Source organism: Choristoneura fumiferana, chromosome 14 (genome assembly GCF_025370935.1).
Source record: "Choristoneura fumiferana chromosome 14, NRCan_CFum_1, whole genome shotgun sequence".
Classification (NCBI taxonomy): Eukaryota; Metazoa; Arthropoda; class Insecta; order Lepidoptera; family Tortricidae; genus Choristoneura; species Choristoneura fumiferana.
In genome coordinates this window covers 17843528-17865672 of record NC_133485.1, presented here as the reverse complement: position 1 = coordinate 17865672, position 22145 = coordinate 17843528, and the positions used below count along the sequence as shown (strand labels likewise).

The 22145-nt window shown below is 39.0% G+C and overlaps 1 protein-coding gene across 1 annotated transcript in view; it reads right to left on the bottom strand.

Annotated features, from left to right (window-relative positions):
- The window catches only part of LOC141435348 (nose resistant to fluoxetine protein 6-like), a 69665-nt gene extending 56598 nt beyond the window's left edge, over positions 1-13067 (bottom strand). Inside the window, exons 1-2 of the mRNA XM_074098059.1 lie at positions 12886-13067; positions 1819-1958 (exon numbers count right to left, since the gene is read on the bottom strand). Of these exons, the coding sequence (XP_073954160.1) occupies positions 1819-1958; positions 12886-12949 (204 nt within the window). The 5' untranslated portion in view covers positions 12950-13067. The remainder of the gene's footprint in view (positions 1-1818; positions 1959-12885) is intronic.
- Between the last annotated feature and the right edge of the window lie 9078 nt (positions 13068-22145).

Here is a 22145-nt window from a genome sequence, read left to right as displayed (position 1 = left end):
ATAGGCAGGAATAAGCTTATACTAGTCAATGGAAAAAATAACAGATTTTTCTGTAGTACCTACCAATTAATTAAAAAAATAAAAAAAAAAATTTTATTCTCGCCTAAATGAACTAGCTACTGCGCATGAATACGGTTTTTAGGGTTCCGTAGCCAAAATGGCAAAAACGGAACCCTTATAGTTTCGCCATGTCTGTCTGTCTGTCAGTCTGTCTGTCCGTCCGCGGCTTTGCTCAGGGACTATCAATGCTTCAAAGCTGTAATTTTACATAGATATACTTATTATGAAAACTATCCCAACAAAACGGTACAATGAAAAATTAAAAAAAAAAAATTTTTGGGTACCTCCCATAGAAAAAAAAACCCTTACTTTAGTAAGGGTTTTTTTTTCTCATCCAACCCTATAGTGTAGGGTCTTTTAAATTAAAAGCATTAGGGGGTTACTAAGACGATTTTTCGATTCAGTATTTTTTTTGCGAAATATTCAAATTTAAAGTAAACATTTTCATTAAAAACGAGTTTTAGGGGTTTTTAACTTAAGCTTTAGGGATAAATATTTTTGAGAGTTGGTAACACTGCGCTCGGCTGGCGCTGTTTGTGACGACGGGCGACGGGCGCGGGCCCGCGTTCTGTGTGAAGGCGTCCATATACCGCCATGCAAATACGCCCGTCGCGGGCCCGCGCACGACCCGCGCCCGCTCTCTGTGTGTGTTGCCCTTTACGTGACTCCAAAAACCACCAGGCTGCAAGACTAGCAAGATGATTGAGATTGGTTTTTGAACACTTTTTGTATTTTTTATTTTTAGTTTCCCCATCAGTCAATTTTATTACTTTCTTTGGGGGGGTAGGGGTTCGCTATCGTCTAGAAACTTTAACAGGGGTACGTGGAGCCATAAGTTTGAGAAACCCTGTATAATCTAAGAACCTTATGTGGATACCCGGATGTTTTATACTGTGCTGTAATTATCCGTATATCTCGGAAGTACATTGCGATGTCTGCTCGACTTTATGCTGCAAAGGACACCTTGGCCTAAGTCAAGTACTATATAGGTCCAATGCCGCAAAAATTATCCGGTTGAGGAAAAATGAAGTGATTTTATGGTGTCTACTTTGTTACGAAATACGACCGGATTGGTCAATAACCCTGAGTATGGTCCTAGAGGGCCGTTTGTATCCCAATGGCCTCATAAGTCCTCGCGTACTTTATAAAGAACTAATTAACACTAAGAATAACGGCCGAATGTACTTTATAAAGTACAAATTGTTCATTAAATAAATAATTCTAAGAACTTTGAAATAATATCCAAAATAACTAAACAGGTCAACCACGTCTAGGTCTTAAACGCTAAGTTTGTTAAAAAATGTCTAGACTCAAGAGGTTATAAGCAAGTGCATTGTATTGTGTATGTTACCATGAGGTTTATGCTGAAAGCTGACATCGTGAACAAACCTGCAAAACAATTCAATGGTGTGTCTAAAGTTCCGAAACCGCTCTGGGCCCGCGTGTTAACTACGGCCCAAGCTCTCTCATTCTGAGAGGAGGTCTGTGCCCAGCAGTGAGACGAGTTAAGATCGGATGATGATGATGATGCTGATGGTGATGATGTAGTAATGATGATGATGAGAATTATGCAAGATCGTAGAACCTTTTAGTCTTTTAGTTTTATTTACATTTTTTACTTAACAAAAACCAAAGTTGTTATGTGACTTTTTATTATACTTTCGTTTATACAGGAAGCCAGAGTGCCTTCTATTTTAATCCTAAATAGTGATGATGATGATGTTGATGACGGTGGAGATGATGATGATGATAACGTACCTGTATCATCCGCATGAGGTCGGAAGGGCCTCTGGAGAACAGATCCGCGTCTAGCAAGCAGTAGGTGCCGCCAGAGTCCAGCAGGCAAGTGTCGAAGGCATCCAACGCGTACAGCGCCGGCATTCTGTTGTAGTCGCTTTCTGAAAATTATTCAAATTGTTGTTTAAAAACTAAAAAACACGCTTTAATGATATGCCTGAATGCTCCATCATCAGACCATGGGTGGATAAAGGTGCAACCAAAGATGAGGTACAAGAACATTTTACATTTTGACATTCACTCATTAATTTGATTCATTCTCCTTTTTTTAGGCAAACCAAAGGCAAACAGTTCTTCATGTACCTGTGTGTGTAGTCATTCACTTCAACTCTCGTGGTTACCACCTAGAGGGTTAGGTTCGTAAGGACTAGATCGCATAACGACTATATAAGCAAAACGACTTAGTTTCATAAGATCTTGGTAGCTAAATGTCTAATATTGAGCAAACGTCACCCTAAACTTGGCAGCTTATCTAATATAAGACAAATATTTTAAGATCATCTTTTGTATTTTCTTTAAGTTACTTTTTTTAGCTCTACAAGAATCCAGCGAGGCTTGTATTAAGTACACTTGTCTCAACTTGACAAGTTTAGAGTAATAGTAGAATACCTCTGGGTTTAAGATTGGACTTAGTTCTTAACGTTTTGTTTGTATAACGCCCAAATATCAAACGTCCCAGTGGCAAAACGGTAACGTATTCAGAACACACTGATAGTAAAGCGAATAGGCATATAATCAAAAATTAATACCATCTAAGTGGCATAACGACTAGATGGTTAAATGACAAAGGAAGTTTGTTTGTTAGTTTATACTCTTTATTGTTTATTGTTTATCTCTTTATTTTTTTTCTCACTGTGTATCTGTTTTCTGTATGCCTGGTGTACAATAAAGAGTCTTTGTATTGTATTGCATTGTATTGTACAAAAAGGAAAAACAAAAAGGTTACATAAATAAAAGTTGTGTTAAGTACAAAGGCGGACTTATCCCTGCAGGGATCTCTGCCAGTCAACCTTTGAGTGATAGAGGAGCAATCCAAAAAACAAGGATCGACAAATAGAGCAAAACATTTGAATAAATATAAATGCATATGTAAACCTCAAATACCTAACTATATACAATAAATACATAACACATATATAAAACATTAATATATCTATAACTAAATATAAAATAAAATACATAAATACACACATTTACATACAATACATAAATAATACAAGTATAAAGGATAATTACTTGCTAAATAATCAAGGAACTAGTGTGAGCCACATCTTCAATTCTTAAAAGTCTTTATATTTTTTTACAAGCTATTATTAAGTTTCATCTGTCCCGTTGTCTGCCTGTCTGTCTGTCTGTCTGTAATCAAATCTTGCAACTTTCAGTAGTTGGATTGACTTGAAATTTGGTATACTTATGTAAATTGCGTGGCAATACAATAATCTGGTAGTGACATCCTGGTAGTCCGGCCAGGATCGTCTCCGCAGGACGGAACTCTTCAACGGTTAATGGGATCGACTTGAAATTTGGTATGCAAATGTAGTTTACAAGTATAGTCAACAAAAAAGCTTGTATTAAAAAATGTTTTTTTTTTGCCAAAAACTTATTCATGACTTAGTCGTTAATAACGAATCCCTAGACGCGTGGGGCCTGTAGCATTTCCTACTCTTGCTACGTGGCCGAATCCCACACTGAATAAAGCTAAGAGAAACAGAATACAGTAAAATCTTAGTTACGAAACCGACTTGTTATTAAAACATTCAAGATCACGTCAGATACATCAGCCATATAGCACGTATTACGGGAATTCACAAAGAATTCGCTAAACGGAATAACTACTACCTCCTAGCTAAGTTTGCGGTTTGTCGCTACATCTATCACTTTCCATCATCACTGTTACAAAAGAGAAGAAACATCTCAAGAACGGCATGACAAGATGGCCGGTGATTGACTGAGGGCTAGACAAATCAACAAAAGGCTAACCGGTCTACATAAGTTTCCATTAAATGCTTTATAATTACGCCGATATTGACTTCCGAGGTTATTGTGCTTTGATGCTTTAGCAAATTGTAGTTAAGTCTATGTACAACGCAATACAATGATTCAATATAAAATTAATAAGCCTTTGCCCGCGGCTTCGCCCGCGTGGAATTCGGTTAACGCGCGCTGTTTTTCCGGGATAAAAAGTAGCTTATGTCACTCTCTGGCCCATAAACTATCTCTATGCCAAAAATCACGTCGATCCGTCGCTCCGTTTTGACGTGAAAGACGGACAAACATACAAACACACACACTTTCGCATTTATAATATTAGTTTGGATTAATACCTATCTATACCATGGACAATGCCGTCTTTGGGTCAAAATGATACTTATTCGGTGCCTTGTTTCTGACCACTCATGAAATTATTTATATCTTCTAACAAATACAAATAATGAAAGCCATGGTTTGACCTATGGCCTCACAAGAGGAGGATCGTGGGTTCAAACCCCGGCTCGCACCTCTGTGTTTTTCAAAATTCATGTGCGAAAGTACATTTGAAATTTACCACGAGCTTTACAGTGAAGGAAAACATCGTGAGGAAACCTGCACACACCGGCGAAGCAACTCAATGGTGTGTGTGAAGTTCCCAATCCGCACTGGGCCCGCGTGGAAACTACGGCCCAAGCCCTCTCATACCGAGACGCAGCAGTAGGCTGAGATGATGATGATGATGATGATGATGATGTTGAAAGTCCTTAGTGTCATTTTATATTTATGACATTGCCGTACATGAGGCATTCGTGTCTAAAGTCAGTAAAGTGTCAAAAACTGTACCAATTACGATACAGCAATGTCAAAAACTTGCTCTATAAATTAAAGTCGTCAGAACGTAACCGTAAAGTGTTGACCGCGATGTTTATTGCTAGTTTACCGTAAAAGGGAAACAATTAACATTGAGTATGCCCGTAAACAAGCTTGGATGGGTAGACTTAAAGCATCAAACCTACCGGAGAGGACGGCGGCCTTCCTCTCTGCCAATGCAAGGAGTAACTTCATAAACGCGGATATTTTAAAGATATCGTCGAGATAGGTTATTCCAAGTAGGTATCTGACTAATTTAGCCAATTGGCTTAAGACGCCAAAGCATTGGCTAAAGGTTTAAAAAGGTTCCATGAATAAGTAGTTCCTATTTTATCGTACCTAATTACTGTGGAAATAAGAACTTTATTTTACCCAAAATCCATTATTTTTAGACATTGTGACAAGCGCGTACCGTATTTACTCAGATTATTGGCCTTGGACAAGGCCGCCGTTATCTATTTATCTATACAAAATCTTCGGAAAAAAAATCTGACTAACTATTATTTTGTTTTGATTTCAAGCTATTCTATATATAATGCAGAGAAATGTACAGTTAAGAATTTTCCATCGGTAGGCTAATTACAGATTAGCGTGCCGCCTCCATTTGGCTTGTTGCTCTAAGAATAAATTGCATTGAAGATTTTCTCCATGATTAAAATGTCTCGAGCCGTCATGTCCTGCTATATTTCAATTCCGGGTGATTTTGTTCACCTTTTGTTTATCTTCGAAATAACAGCTTTTTTTTTTTTATTCGACTGGATGGCAAACGAGCAAGTGGGTCTCCTGATGGTAAGAGATCACCACTGCCCATAGACACTCGCAGCACCAGGGGGATTGCAGATGCGTTGCCAACCTAAAGACCTAAGATGGGATACCTCAAGTGCCAGTAATTTCACCGGCTGTCTTACTCTCCACGCCGAAACACAACAGTGCAAGCACTGCTGCTTCACGGCAGGATTAGCGAGCAAGATGGTGGTAGCAATTCGGGCGGACCTTGCACAAGGTCCTACCACCTGCTATTAAGATATTGATTAGTGGTGGACTGTATGGGAACTAATGGAAAGATTGATGGAAACACGGGTTAAATGATAGGTTATTTAATAAGATTTTTGCGGGAAATCAGCACAGTCCCCGCGGGATAGGGATAAACGAATTCTTCGCAGATGAAGACGCGGGCAACAGCTAGGGAGTGCATAATTATTATTTACTTTTTAGTTGTCCTTTTTAGCGGCTTTTTTTTCAGGCGTTGTTTTGTATCGAGGGGTTTTTTAAATTTTAAATTTAAGTTTTTCTTTCATGTTTTTCAAAAGTGTCCTAGTGTTTTGGATATCCTTGCTGCAGCATCAGCTCGTCGCGTTGCCACCACTGTATTGTATGTAGAATCAGTTACTGATCAAAACGAATCCAAACACGACATATGTGCTATTATTTTTTTAAAGTGTACCTACTAGTGTGCTGGATATCCTGGCTGCAGCATCAGGTCATCGTGTTGCCACCATTGCATTGTATGTAGAATCAAATACTGATCGAGTATACTGGTGTTCTGGATATCCTGGCTGCAGCATCAGGCCGAGAATTCCATAATCTTGCATAGTTTAGTTATATAGCATACATGGGTGTTTAAAATTTTAGGTCCCAAATATGTTTGAAAGTAAAGTAAATACCCATTATGCGTCTAAGATTCCTACCGTCACGAACAAAAGGGCTGATGATCTTAAAACGGCTGAACCGATTTTGATAAAACATGTCTAAGATCCATCGCTGGAAAACCTGCTTTCAAATTAAAAAAAAACGCATTCAAATCAGTCCACCCGTTTAAGAGCTACGGTGCCACAGACAGACATACACATAGCGGTCAAACTTATAACACCCCTCTTTTTGCGTCGGGGGTTAAAAAGCAAGTGACAAAAAGTATAGTTATAAAAAGGTCACACAGCAGCCAGTCGCCAACAGATATCATTGCTGTAGGTACTGTAGTGGACTGACGGTCCACTATCTTAATAATGCCCTATTTATAATAATAATATTCATTTATTTCAAGCAACATGACTCATAGAAAATATAAAAAGAAAAAAAAAAAAAAAAAAAAAAAAAAAAAAAAATTACGTGAACAGAATTATTTACAATTTAATTTATTCTTACATGTCTATCGCAATATTTGAATTAACAACACGTCTTTAGGATCTTTTCATATGTATTTCAAATCAACTTCCTACGTTGGCGGCTCGGATACAAGTCTTCTGTTTAACCCCCTTGCGTCCGTTAAATATTATTATTCAAAAATGGAACTATGCTGCCAGCATCGAATCAACGGACACAAGAGGTTAGTACAGTACCCTTGAAGCTAAATTGAAAGTTATTTTTGTTGTTTTTAAAATTGCATTTGCAAAATGCATTTATGGCATGCGTCTTAACACGCACTCGTGAAATTATTGCGAAATATTTGCCGATACATTTTTATAAATAATACATAAGATAAGATAGTGTTTTGTTTATTATTAACATGTGAAGTTCAATTGTTTGTTAAACTAAATTTGTTTATTTTTAAGTTTTTAGGATTCCGTAGCCAAAATGGCTAAAGCGGAACCCTTATAAATTAACTAAAACACCCCTTATACACGGAACCCTTAGGTATGGCTTCGCCATGTCTGCCTGTCCATCCGTCCGCGGCTTTGAGACTATCAGCGCTAGAAATCTGTAATTTGGCACAGATAAATGTAGCAACCATGCCAACGATGGTACAATTTTTTTTTAAATAGACTATAGACGTAAAGTGGGGGTGATTTTTTTTACTCATAAAACCCTATTGTGTGGAGTATCGTTGGATAGCTCTTTCAAAATCATTGGGGAGTTGCTTAAACCCGCCCCCCTTCCTCTAAAACCTAAACTATTGGTTTGATAATTTAAAAAAAACCATGATGGTAGTAATGCTACGAAGGTTGAATGACAAAGCAGGTACAGTTAGCAAAATAAGTATCCCATCTAGTATCTTGAGGTATCCCATCTTAGGCCTCTAGGTTGGCAACGCATCTGCAATCCCCCTGGTGTTGCAGGTGTCTATGGGCGGTAGTGATCTCTTATCATCAGGAGACCCACTTGCTCGTTTGCCATCCAGTTGAATAAAAAAAAAATTTTTCTAGAAAAAGATGAAATGCAAACTCATTCGCTCAAATATCTTGATTATTGAACGGATATTGATAATATTTTCCTCATTACTTTTATTTTCCAGTTTTGCATCACGTTAAAAAGTTTAGGAGAAAAATTAACAATTTCAATGTGCAGGCATTGCAATTGATTTGCGCTTTTCGACCACCATAAACATACGAGTAAGCTTCAAAAAACTTTATTATTGATTATTATACTTTACAATTAATTATTAAGTCGCAAGATATGGAATAAATTCGTGCTCCTGCAATAATCGTAAGCTACACAATATTTTATGGGCACAATTAATTTTAAGGACGTCGCAGCGCCCAGCAAATTGATTCTTTCACGTTTCTTTCAATTCTTGATGTTTATTGCCTTTAAATTAATAAACCACGACAGAAACGGGAAGGCGAGTTGGCAGGACTTCCACTATACTTGGTTTGGATAGGTATTTTACTAAATGTAAACAAAACAACGTCAATTGGTGTCTTAAATATTGAAATTCCCCCATTAAACTATCTAAACATTTACATTTCTGTATTGAAATACACTAGTCTAGTTTGTATTACAATGATAGATAAGTAAAATGTTTAAAATCCTTGAAGTACAAAACTGGCAGCCAAAATGGCAAAAACGGAAAGCTTATAGTTTCGCCATGTCTGTCTGTCCGTCCGCGGCTTTGCTCAGGGACTATCAATGCTAGAAAGCTGTAATTTTGAACGGATATATATGTTAATTATGCCAACAAAATGGTATAATAAAAAATTAAAAAAAAAACTTAGGGTCTCCCATAGACGTAAAGTGGGGGTAATTTTTTTTTCTCATCCAACCCGATAGTGTGGGGTATCGTTAGATAGGTATTTTAAAACAAATAGGGGTTTGCTAAGACGATTTTTCGATTCAGTGATATGTTTGAGAAATATTCAACTTTAAAGTGCACCTTTTCATGAAAATTGAGCGTCCCTCTAAAATCTAAACGGGTGGGTGGAATTTTTTTTTTAAATTCAGGATGGTAGTAAGTATATCAAACTTACAAGGAAAACTATAATGGTTAAGTTTGCTTGAGAATTATTAGTAGTTTAAGAGTACATAGCGGCCAAAGGTATAAAATATACCTAAACTTGGAAGATTCCGTATAAAAATATATATTCCATAGAAAAAAGGGCGGACAAAGGTTTCCGAAAGACAAAACTGTCTCAAAACACAGACATTCATTGCCCCGGAACGCATATTTGCCATAATTTCAGATATTGCAAAATATTCACAAAATTATTCTAATTATAAATAAACCCGCGTAGCTCACCCAAAAACTATGAGATTTGACATTTCGGAGACCTCACGCTACACTAGCGCCTCTAGCGGCGAATTCATACGCGATAGCCCTCATTGCTAGGTTTCGCACGCTTGAACCATGAAGCCTGTGAAGCCGCGGGTTAAACACCCAAAAAACACCAAATACAGACGTCGGTTATTTCCCCCACAGTAACTTATATGGCGGCCTCAGTCTTGTCATTGTTTAAACCCATTATTTACAAGCTGAGAGGTCTTTTTGGACATTTCTTTGCGTTTTACCTTGCTTTAAGTTCTAAAATATTGTATCCTTATTTACTATATAAACACGAACATCCTGGACCAGTTTGCATAAACAAAATAAATACTTGGGTGTGTTATTCCGGTTGCCATACAAATGAAAATAAGCATGAGCCTGACACACTAGAAACTTGGAAAACGAGAGAGTCAGTGGTAAGCACTAACCAGCAGGGCTACTACGAAACTCGAAACTCGAAGTTCGTGTCGTGCGGTCCCTCTCGCTCTTGTATTAAATAGTATAAGTGTCAGAGGGACCGCATCACACGAACTTGGAGTTTTGAGTTTCGTAGTAGCCCTGCAGAGACATCCGGGTCACCAGTGTTCAGATGGTGCGAGGGAGGGTAGGGTACGATACAAATTTCGATTTTCGCTTAATTTTATGTTTTTAAATTCTCACGATAGGAAGTAATATTATTGGTTAACATAAAATACCTACCTCTTTTGCCAGTAACTTCACGCAATAAGAGCTAAAAAGAAATGGTTCGGCTCGGATCGGCTCGGCCGACGCCTACCGACGCGTCGACGTCTTTTTCGCTCTTATCTCGTAGACATGTAGCTTTTTTTCTTTCGGCTTTTGCCGATTCTGCGTCAATAGATGTGGGGAGACCCTTACTCTCTCCGCCGAACCAGATCAGCTCAAACACTGCTACTTCATGGCAGGATTAGCAAGGTTAGCGATTGGGACGGACCTTGCACGAAATTCTACCACCCGCATTCGTGCCGTACGGTTTACCGTAACAAATCGCGTTATTTGTTTTGAATGAGTCCTGTGTCATGCGATCCCTCTCGCTCTCGTATTAAATAGTATAAGTGTCAAAGGGACCGCATGACACGAACTTCGAGTTTCGAGTTTCGTAGTAGACCTGCTGTCTTGGCTATTGAGTTTAAGTTATGTCCTAACAGAGTTCTACAAGAAGACTACTAGACTTGTTAATTCTCTTTAGGTTTTTTTAACTATGGTACTTAGTTAATTTATAGTTAAATTGTTTCAAACTTAAAATATGAGCATAATAATTTATGTTATGTTTATGTTATTTATGTTAATGTGTGTTATTTTATGTTAAAGGCATAGCATAATTGCTTATACCCTTTCAGGGTGCATGTAGAACATTAAACTTGGGTATATTATAAGATCATCTATTACTGTATTTATTTATTTATTTATGGTTGCACTAAACGAATTATGAATTAAATATTCCTGTGTTACGGTTGTGTGGCAGCCGGTGTCGCAGTTCGACACTCTTGCGCACATTTCTTCCTCTTTCCGCATGCGCTTGACCCATGGGTCATGACGGAGCTCTAAACTAGATTGCACTATTAAAATATGTAATCGCTGAAGACCTGCGCTGCGGTTTGCCAAAGAATCTATGCTAGATGTATGTATGTGTGTATGTGTATGTAAACTCTTTATTGTACAAAAGAAAATAAACAAAAATACAACTGGTAGAACTTTGGGATGCTTCTACAAAGGCGGACTTATCCCTTTAATGGATCTCTACCAGTCAACCTTTAAGTAGATGAAAGGAGCAATTCAGTTAGGGACCGACAAAGAGTGAGTTTAAGAGTCAAAAATAAAGAGAGCTACAATACATTGCTTTAAACAATATAATACATAAACTACATACAAATAAATAAATAAAGCTACTGATAGATGCGACGCTTTTTGAAATTGAGAGATTCCATACACCTCTAATAGATTTTTTGACGGTGGAAGCATTGTACATCAGCCAAATATGTGGTCTACCACCCTAAAGTTGATAATCGTTTGCATCTCATAAAACAATAATGCCAATAGACGTGTATGTCAACTTGAAAGTTCGACTTTAGCGACATATTCATTTGATAGGAACTTGTTTAAAAATTGATAGACCACTTATTTGGCTGATGGTAAACATCCACTGAACCAGTGGCGTAGCTACCAAGGGGCTAGGCGGGGCAGTGCCCCGGGGCCCTCAAGCTTAGGGGGTCCTCGAAATTCTGCTTTATAGCTGATGATAAAGTTGCTTAGCATTTTTAAAGTATTTGTATATAATTATAATGATATTACTTCAAAAAACCTTACCAGTTTTGATAGCAGTGGGCCCCATTTTTTTATTTGCCCCAGGGCCCTAGGTTACCTAGCTACGCCACTGCACTGAACGTAGAATTTTTAACATAGGAATTTCCAGTTGTATGGGTAAGCGATAACCATGAGCCTAACAATGATTTGCAAAGACGCAGAAATTGACTTTAATTTCCCCCATCAGTGCCGTGCTGTTTGTTATTAAATCGAGGTAATCCCACAAACGCAGATGACTAACCGATAATGTCAAGAAACAATTAAAAAGAGGACATAATTGCACTAGCTTTACTCTTGGCTTCACTCGCGTTGACTAATAGTCTGGCATTCATCATCCCAGCCTATTTACATCCCACTGCTGGGCACAGGCCTTCTCAGAATGAGAGGGCTTGGGCCGTAGTTCCCACGCGGGCCCAGTGCGGATTGGGAACTTCACACACACCATTGAATTACTTCACAGTCTTCTTAGTCTGGCATTAGAATTAATATTTTACTTAATTTCTGTATCAACTCTCATAATTTTCATCGCGTTATTCTGAGGAAGAACTCTGTTTGAGTTCGAAAAGTGTCAGTATAGTGAGGTGGTGATAGTTGGGTTTGTGTGATGTATATGTTCTTACAGACGACCAGACCACCAGATGGCCTAGTGGTTAGAGAACCTGACTACTAAGCTTGAGCTCCCGGGTTCGATTCCCGTGTCGGGGCAGATATTTGTATGAAAAATACGAATGTTTGTTCTCGGGTCCTGGGTGTTTAATATGTTTTTAAGCATGTATCTGTATCTATATAATTATATTTATCCGTTGCTTAGTACCCATAACACAAGCTTTGCTAAGCTTACTTTGGGACTAGGTCAATTGGTGTGAATTAAATTGTCCCGTGATATTTTTATTTATTATTATTACTAGCTTTTGCCCGCGGCTACGCCCGCGTGGAATTCGGTTATCGCGCACTGTTCCCTCGGGAACTGTGCATTTTTCGGGATAAAAGTAGCCTATGTCACTCTCTGGTCCTTAAACTATCTCTATGCCAAAAATCACGTCGATCCGTCGCTCCGTTTCGACGTGAAAGACGGACAAACATACACACAAACACACACACTTTCGCGTGTGGAAATGGAAGCATACTTTGAATAAATTGTTTTCGATAATAAATTTATATTATTTATAATCATTGTTTAGTGTGTTGCCCAAAAAATATTTAAGTAGGTAATTTAATTGATCGTTAGAGATTTATCCCATAAATTATTTTTCAAAACTGAACTGTCTATGTAAAATTATCAATATCTGGCCCAACAGCGTGTCAGATTGCCTAAGACAGGGTTCCATAGACATTACGAAAAAATCAACTAATAATTTTCTAGAGCGTAAAAAGGAAAAATAAGAACTTACCATTTAAATTATAGATCACAGCCGCACTCCGACCTAATAAAGCCACGAACACACAAAACCACATCTTAACAAAATACTAAAATATAAAAAAAAATATCCTTAACGTTTGTATCGGTTGGCGAGAGGGTGCCTAGTGAACTCCGACTCTAAGGTCCTTGCGATATATGATCTACTTGCGTCGACGCCTCATCTACGCACTGTAGCTAAACGCGTGCGTTTATTTCGAGCGGTGAAATCATCTGTGATTGGTGGAGGAATCCTCCTTAAGCCTGCGTTTCAATCAAAGATGTGCGAGGATGTCAAAGTCAAAGTCAAAATATCTTTATTCAATTTAGGCTATAACAAGCACTTATGAATGTCAAATAAAATCTACCAATATGTGTGTTTACGTGAACCAATAGAAACTCTTAATTTACTTATCCTGGTACAGCACCGCTCTGGTGGAAAGAGCTGAGCGGAGCGAGGCGAGGTAAATGAAGCGCTCCCATTGGTCCATGAAAAACACATTCCTCACAACACACCTTCGCAAAATGAAGCCTAAAAGGCAGGCGAAACATCGCTAGATGGATATTTTGCATAAGCTTAGCTATCGTAAGGTCCCGGGTGAGCAAGGAAATTATTTTAGTTCATCGCTAGATGGAGTTAGTATTGTGAGGTTTTTTTAAAGACACGGCCTTGCTTGCAATTGGCTAATAAGGAATAACTAAATGAGAGCAAGACCGTAACGTCAAAAAAAAACTTACGATACTAAGTATATAGCGATATTTTGTAACATGGCAAACCTCCGCGGTGCGCAACTGGCCGCTTACAAAAGAACAAAATTCTAAATTCTAAATTGTTGATACTCATTTGTTTTTTTTCCGCAATTGGCTCTACTATTTGGCAGGGCGTAAGCCGAAATTTGATTATTTATAGAAATAACTAATTATTTCACTTTGTGATAGCTAATTCACTGACTTTTACTTGTGATATAAGGGCTGCCACTATTGCAGGTATTGTTAATATTATTTGCTCTGTTTGTAACATTTATTCTTGTTTATATTGTGTGAAACCTAATCCAAGTCTCGTTTAGCTTTGTTTCGCTGGTCCGACACTAAAACGAGGCTTGGATGGGTGCTGCAAGCAAGCAGTAAAGCAGGGTGTTTCATTCCAGCCCTTCCTTTTCCTGCTGAATCCGAACCATCATCTCCACTTCCTCTCCGTTCTGCTGCCTCGGAGCAGATCGCCGGCGCGACTGGACGCTTCGAGGCTACCTCAACACCCTGCCCTGTTTTCCTACCTGTCCTACAAGTCTCAGGCCAGTGTTTTTTAAATTTACCTACAAGAGCAGTGCTGACTGAGATAATTGTATATATTTTTCTTTTGTATTATATTTTATTTTGTAACCACACGCCTTTTTCATTTCTCCGACCGGCTAGCCGGTTACATTGGCGCCCAAGGGTTGTTTCAGTCAGTACGTGAGTCTTACATTTGACTTGGATTAGGTTATGTACATAGCGCTTGTAAATATTACGTGTACATTAAACGTATTGTGTTATAAATTATATACTTTTACAATATTTTGTACATAGCCTAATTTTCCAATTTGTTCTGTTTTTGTGTATATCTTTGTTTCTTGTGATTTTGTGTTAGGAACTTATGCTTGCTTACGTATCGATGTTCATTTCATGTACGTGTAAATAAGTATATAATTATTTTTTGTACATAACACCGGGCTTTGAAATGGATTTTAAGGCTTTGAATGTAAATTTGTTAAATAAAAATGAGCTTATGTACGAGGTGAGCATCAGGCAGGGAGAGCCGCTCCCCACAGTCGCGGAGTTGCGGCGGCAGCTCGCTCACTTGTTGGACAAATTTAGTGCTGAGGACTTGACATCAACTTTTTCAGTTGCCGATGATTGTAGTGGCACTGAAAAATCACTTTCCTTTGTCGAGGATAAAATCATTCTATACGAAAGTACCTGTGATACAAAGCTTGTACACAAAATACAGTCTTTTTTGACTCATATCTATTTACGCCTTCAGCGTATCGATGTCTCTGATAATGAGGAATACCGTACTACGTATAAAGATCTTGTTTCCAGATTTAGTGCCTTAAAAATTCGTTTTGATAGTAAAAACAGCGTTCGGAGCGAATCTTTGACCTCTTGCGCCACAGCAAACTCCGGTCCTAGCGCGGACACTAAGATAATTGTGCACTGTGACCGCGGAGTGACCAGTGAATTCCGTAAATTCACGTTTGCGGGGGTTGGTTGTCCCCGCGCTTTTATACAAAAACTCGAGGAGTTTGCTGTGTCTAGAAATTTGTCGAAAGAAAATTTACTAGCTCATTCGTTCGAGATTTTTACCGATAGGGCTCTACATTGGTTTCGCGCATATAAAGATAGTTTTCATAACTGGGAAAGCTTAAAAACTAAACTGTTTGATGATTTTGATATATTTGATTACGATTATAAACTGCTCCGCGAAATCGAGGACCGCACTCAGGGTAGGGATGAGTCGGTTGTCGTTTATTTCGCCATTATGTTGGGTTTATTTGCTAAGCTTTCCTATACTATGCCTGAAGCAGATAAACTTAAAATTCTATTGAGGAATATCCGTCCTGAGTACGACATTATGGTAGCTCAGTCTGACGTCCAATCCATAGAGAGTTTGAAGGTGATTTGTAAAAAGTACGAGGCTTGTCTAGACCGCTCTAGAAACTTTAAGGAACCTCCTACCAGCAGTCCTTCTACTTTGACTGAGGACTTTGTATATAAACCTGTAAATAATCATTCTATAAATATTGTTAATACAAATAAGCAATTTTGTGTGCGCTGTAGAGTCAATGGTCACTCATTGCGCATGTGTAAAGAACCGCGCAAGATACTTTGTTTTAAATGTGGATTGGCCGGTTTTCGTAGCTCTGAGTGTCCTACTTGCAACAAAATTGTAAATGACAAAACTAAGTCTGTTCCAAAAAACGAGTAACTGAGGGTCAAAGAAGTATTGTAAAAAAAGATAATCATTGTAAATATTCGCGTAAGGAGTGGGAAGACTGGCTCTCCGTAGTTCGACTTTTTATGCTGTCCTATAAAACTTCTTTGATCCTCTTTGACGACCAAATTGACGATGAACGTCCTTATGTAAATATTACTGTAAATAATTTGACTCTTTGTGGTTTACTTGACAGTGGTAGTTCTATTACCATTCTAGGTAATAACTCGCATGTACATCTACTTAGTCAGGGATTTGTACTTAACTCGTCACACAAAATTTCTGTGCGAGCTGCAAATGGACAGCCTGCTCATTCTATTGGCTTTATAGAATTACCTGTGCAGTTCAATGAAAAATCTTTTCTCATAAACGCACATGTTATTCCTGATATCTCGTCTCATTTTATACTCGGCATCGATTTTTGGAAGAGATCCAATTTGCTGCCTGGTTGTTTGAAAAACGTAGAGCTCAAACGGCCTTCAAACTGTACATCTCTTACTATTAACGACACTTCTAAACAGGTTCTTCCTTTTGAAGAACTACCTGACTCTCAACGAGCTCAGGCAAATAAAATAATAGCTCAGTTTCGAAATGCTTCTACTGAGTCTCTTCCACTCGGTAGAACGCACCTTATCTCGCATCGCATCGATACCGGTGATCACGAACCTATTCGACAGCGGTGCTATCGTCTTTCACCGGAGAAGCAAAAAGTGCTGGTAGAAGAGGTGGATAAAATGCTTGCTTTAGATATTATAGAGCCATGTGAGAGTCCCTGGCTGAGTCCTGTTCTTGTTACGCCTAAAAAAGATGGTAGTTGGCGGTTTTGTCTAGACAGTAGAAAACTCAACTCTGTGACTAAAAAAGACGCGTATAAATTACCATTCATTAATGAAATACTTGATAACTTGCGAGACGCTAAGTATTTGTCCAGTATAGACATTGCAAAGGCCTTTTGGGAGTTACCACTTTGTGAAGAGGACAGAGACAAGACTGCGTTCTATGTCCCAGGTCGTGGCATGTACAGATTTAAGGTCACACCTTTCGGCTTAACTAACGCTCCCGCTACTCAACAGCGTTTAATGGACTTATTATTTACACCTGAGTTTGAAAACCGCGTTTTCTGGTACTTGGACGATATAATTGTAATTTCTAATACATTTGAAGACCATCTTTGTTTATTATCTCGTGTATTAGATAACTCAAGTACGCTAGACTAACAATAAATTTTGAGAAGTCTTGTTTCTTCCGTCGCGAACTTAAATATCTTGGTTATATCGTTGATCACAAGGGTTTACGTACGGACCCCGAAAAAGTTCGAGCCATACTTGACATTCCAACACCTACTTCTAGACGCGAACTAAAGAAATTCTTGGGCACTGCTAGCTGGTACAGACGTTTTGTACCCAACTTTAGCACATTAGCTGCGCCTCTTAACTTGCTCACATCTACTGGTAAAAAAGCGCCTCCTTTAAATGGAACGAAGAGGCTGACTGTGCATTTAGTAATATTAAGCAAGCTTTAGTATCTAGTCCAGTCCTAACTTGTCCTGATTTTACTAAGACCTTTTCGGTACACGCCGATGCTTCCAATTATGGAATCGGCGCCATGCTGACTCAGGAAGAAAATAGTATAGAGCGACCTATTGCATACTTCAGTCGATCTTTGACGAAGCAACAGCAGAATTACTCTATCACTGAACGCGAACTGCTCAGTGTTATAGTTTCTTTGGAGCACTGGCGGTGCTATTTGGATAACGGACAAAAATTTATTATTTATACAGACCATTCGGCATTAAAATGGTTTTTGAATCTGGATAACCCTACTGGCAGGCTTGCTCGTTGGAGTGTTCGGTTATCCGCATTTAATTTTGAGATCCGGCATAAAAAGGGTAAAGAGCATGTTGTACCTGATGTTTTGTCGCGCGCAGTGCCGGTCGACATTGTCTATGTACAGTCTAACGACGAGTGGTTTAATAAAGTGTATAAAGGTTGCCAGGACGCTCCTGCTTCATTTCCTGACTTTAAAATTGTAAATAATAACTTGTATAAATTTAAACCAACTAGCTCTATCCTAACCTCTGAATATGATTGGAAACTCGTTATTCCTAAGGAGATGAGGAACGATATTATTAACGAAAATCATGCCCAGCCTACTGCTGGTCACTTCGGTATCTTTAAAACATATAAAAGGCTATCTCTTCGTTATAGCTGGCCAGGCATGTATAGGGACGTTTGTAAATATATTTCTGATTGCGAAACTTGCTTAGCATACAAGTATCAAAATCATCAAACTTTAGGTGTTATGGGGAAACCAAAAGAGTTTGTCGGCCATTTCAGTGCCTGTCCATTGATTTGGTTGGTCCACTACCAATGACTCGAACTCAGAACGCTTCATTTTAGTTGTGAATTGCTGTTTTTCTAAATATTGTCTGATATTTCCTATTAAGAAGGCCACAACTAAAATAATTTATAAAATTTTGGAAGAATACGTATTTTTAGTATACGGTATTCCTCAAACACTTATTATGGACAACGGTAGCCAGCTAATTAGTCATGAATTGCAGGAACTTTTTGCTAGGTATAAAATTCCTCAAGTTCATTTTACGCCTAAATATTGTCCACAAGTAAATTCTGTCGAACGTTACAACCGTATTTTAATATCTGCTATTAGTTCGTTTGTAGAAAACGATCACAGAAATTGGGATCTACATATATCCAAAATTCAGTTTGCCATGAACTCGAGTGTCAACGAAGTAACAGGCTTCAGCCCTGCGTTGCTGGTCTTTGGGCACGAGCTCGTGCCGTGCGGGTCGCTATACGGCGCCGCCGACTCTACCGACGTCGACTACGATGACTTAATTTTCGCACCCCGAGATATTTACGCGGAAAACTTAGGCCACTTGTCGCCTATTTTCGACAAGGTGCAAGCTGCACTTTGGGATGCGCATGTAAAAAACTGTAAATATTATAATTTGAGGCGTAAGCAAGCTGAGTTCAATGAGGGCGATGTTGTTTGGCGTCGTAACTATCAGCTTAGTGACGCTGGTAAATATTTTAGCGCCAAATTGGCACCTAAGTTTGTAAAGTGCACAGTGTTGAAGAAATTGTCACCTCTTGTGTATGAATTAGCTGATCAAAATGGTCGTGCTATCGGAAGGTGGCATATTAAAGACTTTAAGTTGTAAATATTGTAAATTTTCGGCAGATTACATTTTTCCTTTGTACTGAATTTTCCTCCGCCTTCTGCGTTCGGAAAATTCTCCTGGGCGCGCGCGGGTACTGTAACATGGCAAACCTCCGCGGTGCGCAACTGGCCGCTTACAAAAGAACAAAATTCTAAATTCTAAATTGTTGATACTCATTTGTTTTTTTTCCGCAATTGGCTCTACTATTTGGCAGGGCGTAAGCCGAAATTTGATTATTTATAGAAATAACTAATTATTTCACTTTGTGATAGCTAATTCACTGACTTTTACTTGTGAATAAGGGCTGCCACTATTGCAGGTATTGTTAATATTATTTGCTCTGTTTGTAACATTTATTCTTGTTTATATTGTGTGAAACCTAATCCAAGTCTCGTTTAGCTTTGTTTCGCTGGTCCGACACTAAAACGAGGCTTGGATGGGTGCTGCAAGCAAGCAGTAAAGCAGGGTGTTTCATTCCAGCCCTTCCTTTTCCTGCTGAATCCGAACCATCATCTCCACTTCCTCTCCGTTCTGCTGCCTCGGAGCAGATCGCCGGCGCGACTGGACGCTTCGAGGCTACCTCAACACCCTGCCCTGTTTTCCTACCTGTCCTACAAGTCTCAGGCCAGTGTTTTTTAAATTTACCTACAAGAGCAGTGCTGACTGAGATAATTGTATATATTTTCTTTTGTATTATATTTTATTTTGTAACCACACGCCTTTTTCATTTCTCCGACCGGCTAGCCGGTTACAATTTCACCTGTCTTTCAGGCCTCATTCGCACATCTACATAAATTAAATTAAATAACTTTCTCTCGTCTCTGGTAGAAACGCAGTCGAAAAGTTCTCAAATGGAGACCGCGGATCGGCAAGCGCAGCGTAGGACGTCCATCAACGAGATGGACGGATGACCTGTTAAGTCGCGGGCTCACGGTGGATACAAGCCGCTTCCAACCGAAGCAACTGGAGGTCTATGGGGGAGACCTAAGTTTGTTGTCCAACAGTGTACGTCCTACGGCTGATATGAATAATGAATAAACGCTCGTCACTAGCCTATAATAGCTAATAATAATAGCCTTGCAGGTGGTAGGACCTTGTGCAAGGTCCGCCCGGATTTGCTACCACCATCTGCTCGCTAATCCTGACGTGAAGCAGCAGTGCTTGCATTGTTGTGTTTCGGCGTGGAGAGTAAGACAGCCGGTGAAATTACTGGCACGTGAGGTATCCCATCTTAGGCCTCTAGGTTGGCAGCGCGTCTGCAATACCCCTGGTGTTGCAGATGTTTATGGGCGGTGGTTATCTCTTACCATCAGGAGACCCACTTGCACGTTGCCTTCCAGTCGCATAAAAAAAAAAAAAAAAAAAAAAATACAAGTGTGGTAGCTGGAGCGTTTTTTAAACTGCTCTCTAAAACCGTGCGTTTTGCAAGCTGGTTCGGTGTTCGAGCTCCAATCTCCGTGACGCACTTTGTCTGTCATACTCGGTGCATGGATGCGAGTGCAAGGTCAGGGAAATGCATTTTTTTTTAATGTCACATCAGGAAAAATTAAACAGATTATAAATAAGTATATTTTATCTAAGTATATAAAAACTTCTCAGACAAAATGAACCAATTATGATATTTATTTTTAAAGACAATCTCAGTGGACTGCCGAGTTTCAACTTTTATCATCATCATCATCTCAGCCGTAGGACGTCCACTGTTGGACATAGGCCTCCCCCGTAGACCTGCAGTTGCTTCGGTTGGCAGCGGCTTGCATCCAACATGAACCAAGTCCATCACGTTGGTGGACGTCCTACGCTGCGCTTGCCTATCCGTGGTCTCCATTCTTCTTCATTTCTTCTTTTTTTTTAATTTAATAGTTTTTTTCTTCGGGACCCCACGGACCAAGCGTTCAACAGGAAAGGCCGCAAATATGAAATTGTTTGCCAGATTCTCATATTTACGGCATTTTAAACCCCCGACGCAAAAAAGAGGGTGTTATAAGTTTGACCGCTATGTGTGTCTGTGTGTGTGTCTGTCTGTATGTGGCACCGTAGCTCTTAAACGGGTGGACCGATTTGAATGCGGTTTTTTTTAATTGGATGCAAGTTTTCTAACGATGGTTCTTAGATATTTTTTATCAAAATCGGTTCAGCCGTTTTTGAGATATTGAACTTTGAAGTGTGCAAAGTCGGGAGTTTTCCAATTTTTTTTGTTGGTTAGGTTATTGTCTTAGAATTTTCCCTACCTACAAGTAGTGAAAAAACTCACCTGTAGATATTTTTAACACTTACCTTACTAATCATTACTTACCTTACCTTCAACACAGACGTTAATATTATCATACATGCAATACAATGTACCTAGAGTAATTAAAATGTCCGTAATCTGTACAATTCCAAAATACGAGATCCACGGATGTTTTTCACATAATCTGGTCTGTCGAGGTGTTTCGGCAGGAAAGCCTTGGCAGACGTATATATTCCTGAAATGAAGGTTCATACCTACCGACTGGAATTGGTTTCCTGCTGGTATCAAATGGGTATATTTAGGGGTCCCCATGGTCGCCTTTAAGTCCGTCTGCCGAGCACTTTCGGCAAAAAAAATACTGTCAGATTTCGCTTTTCTGTATCTACCAATAAATTTCTAACATGCTATGTATTATTTCAGTATCAGACAGATGGGTTAAGGAACACCCCATTTTCGCCACCGGAAATGACTTCTTTTTTTTACTTTCGGCAAGTTCCGTCATGGCATGCTATGACTATTATTTCAGTATCAGACAGATGGGTTAAGGAAACACCCCATTTTCGCACCGGAAATGAACTTTCTTTTTTACTTTCGGCAAGTTCCGTCGTGGCAGACTATTAAATTCGACTTAGCATCCACTTTTATGGGAAACCATTGTGCATTTCATCGCGGTATCAAGGTACGAAATTTTGCAGTCGGCACTCCATCTTGTATGAGAAAACATCCATGCAAACTTTCATGTCTCTAGTCCCAGCAGTTGAAGATTTGGGATTTTACATGGATCCGTGGGATTTATTATCACCCGACTGCCCAAAGAAGGGTTATGTTTTTTCGAGCGTGTGTACTATCGAACCAATTGAATCGTGG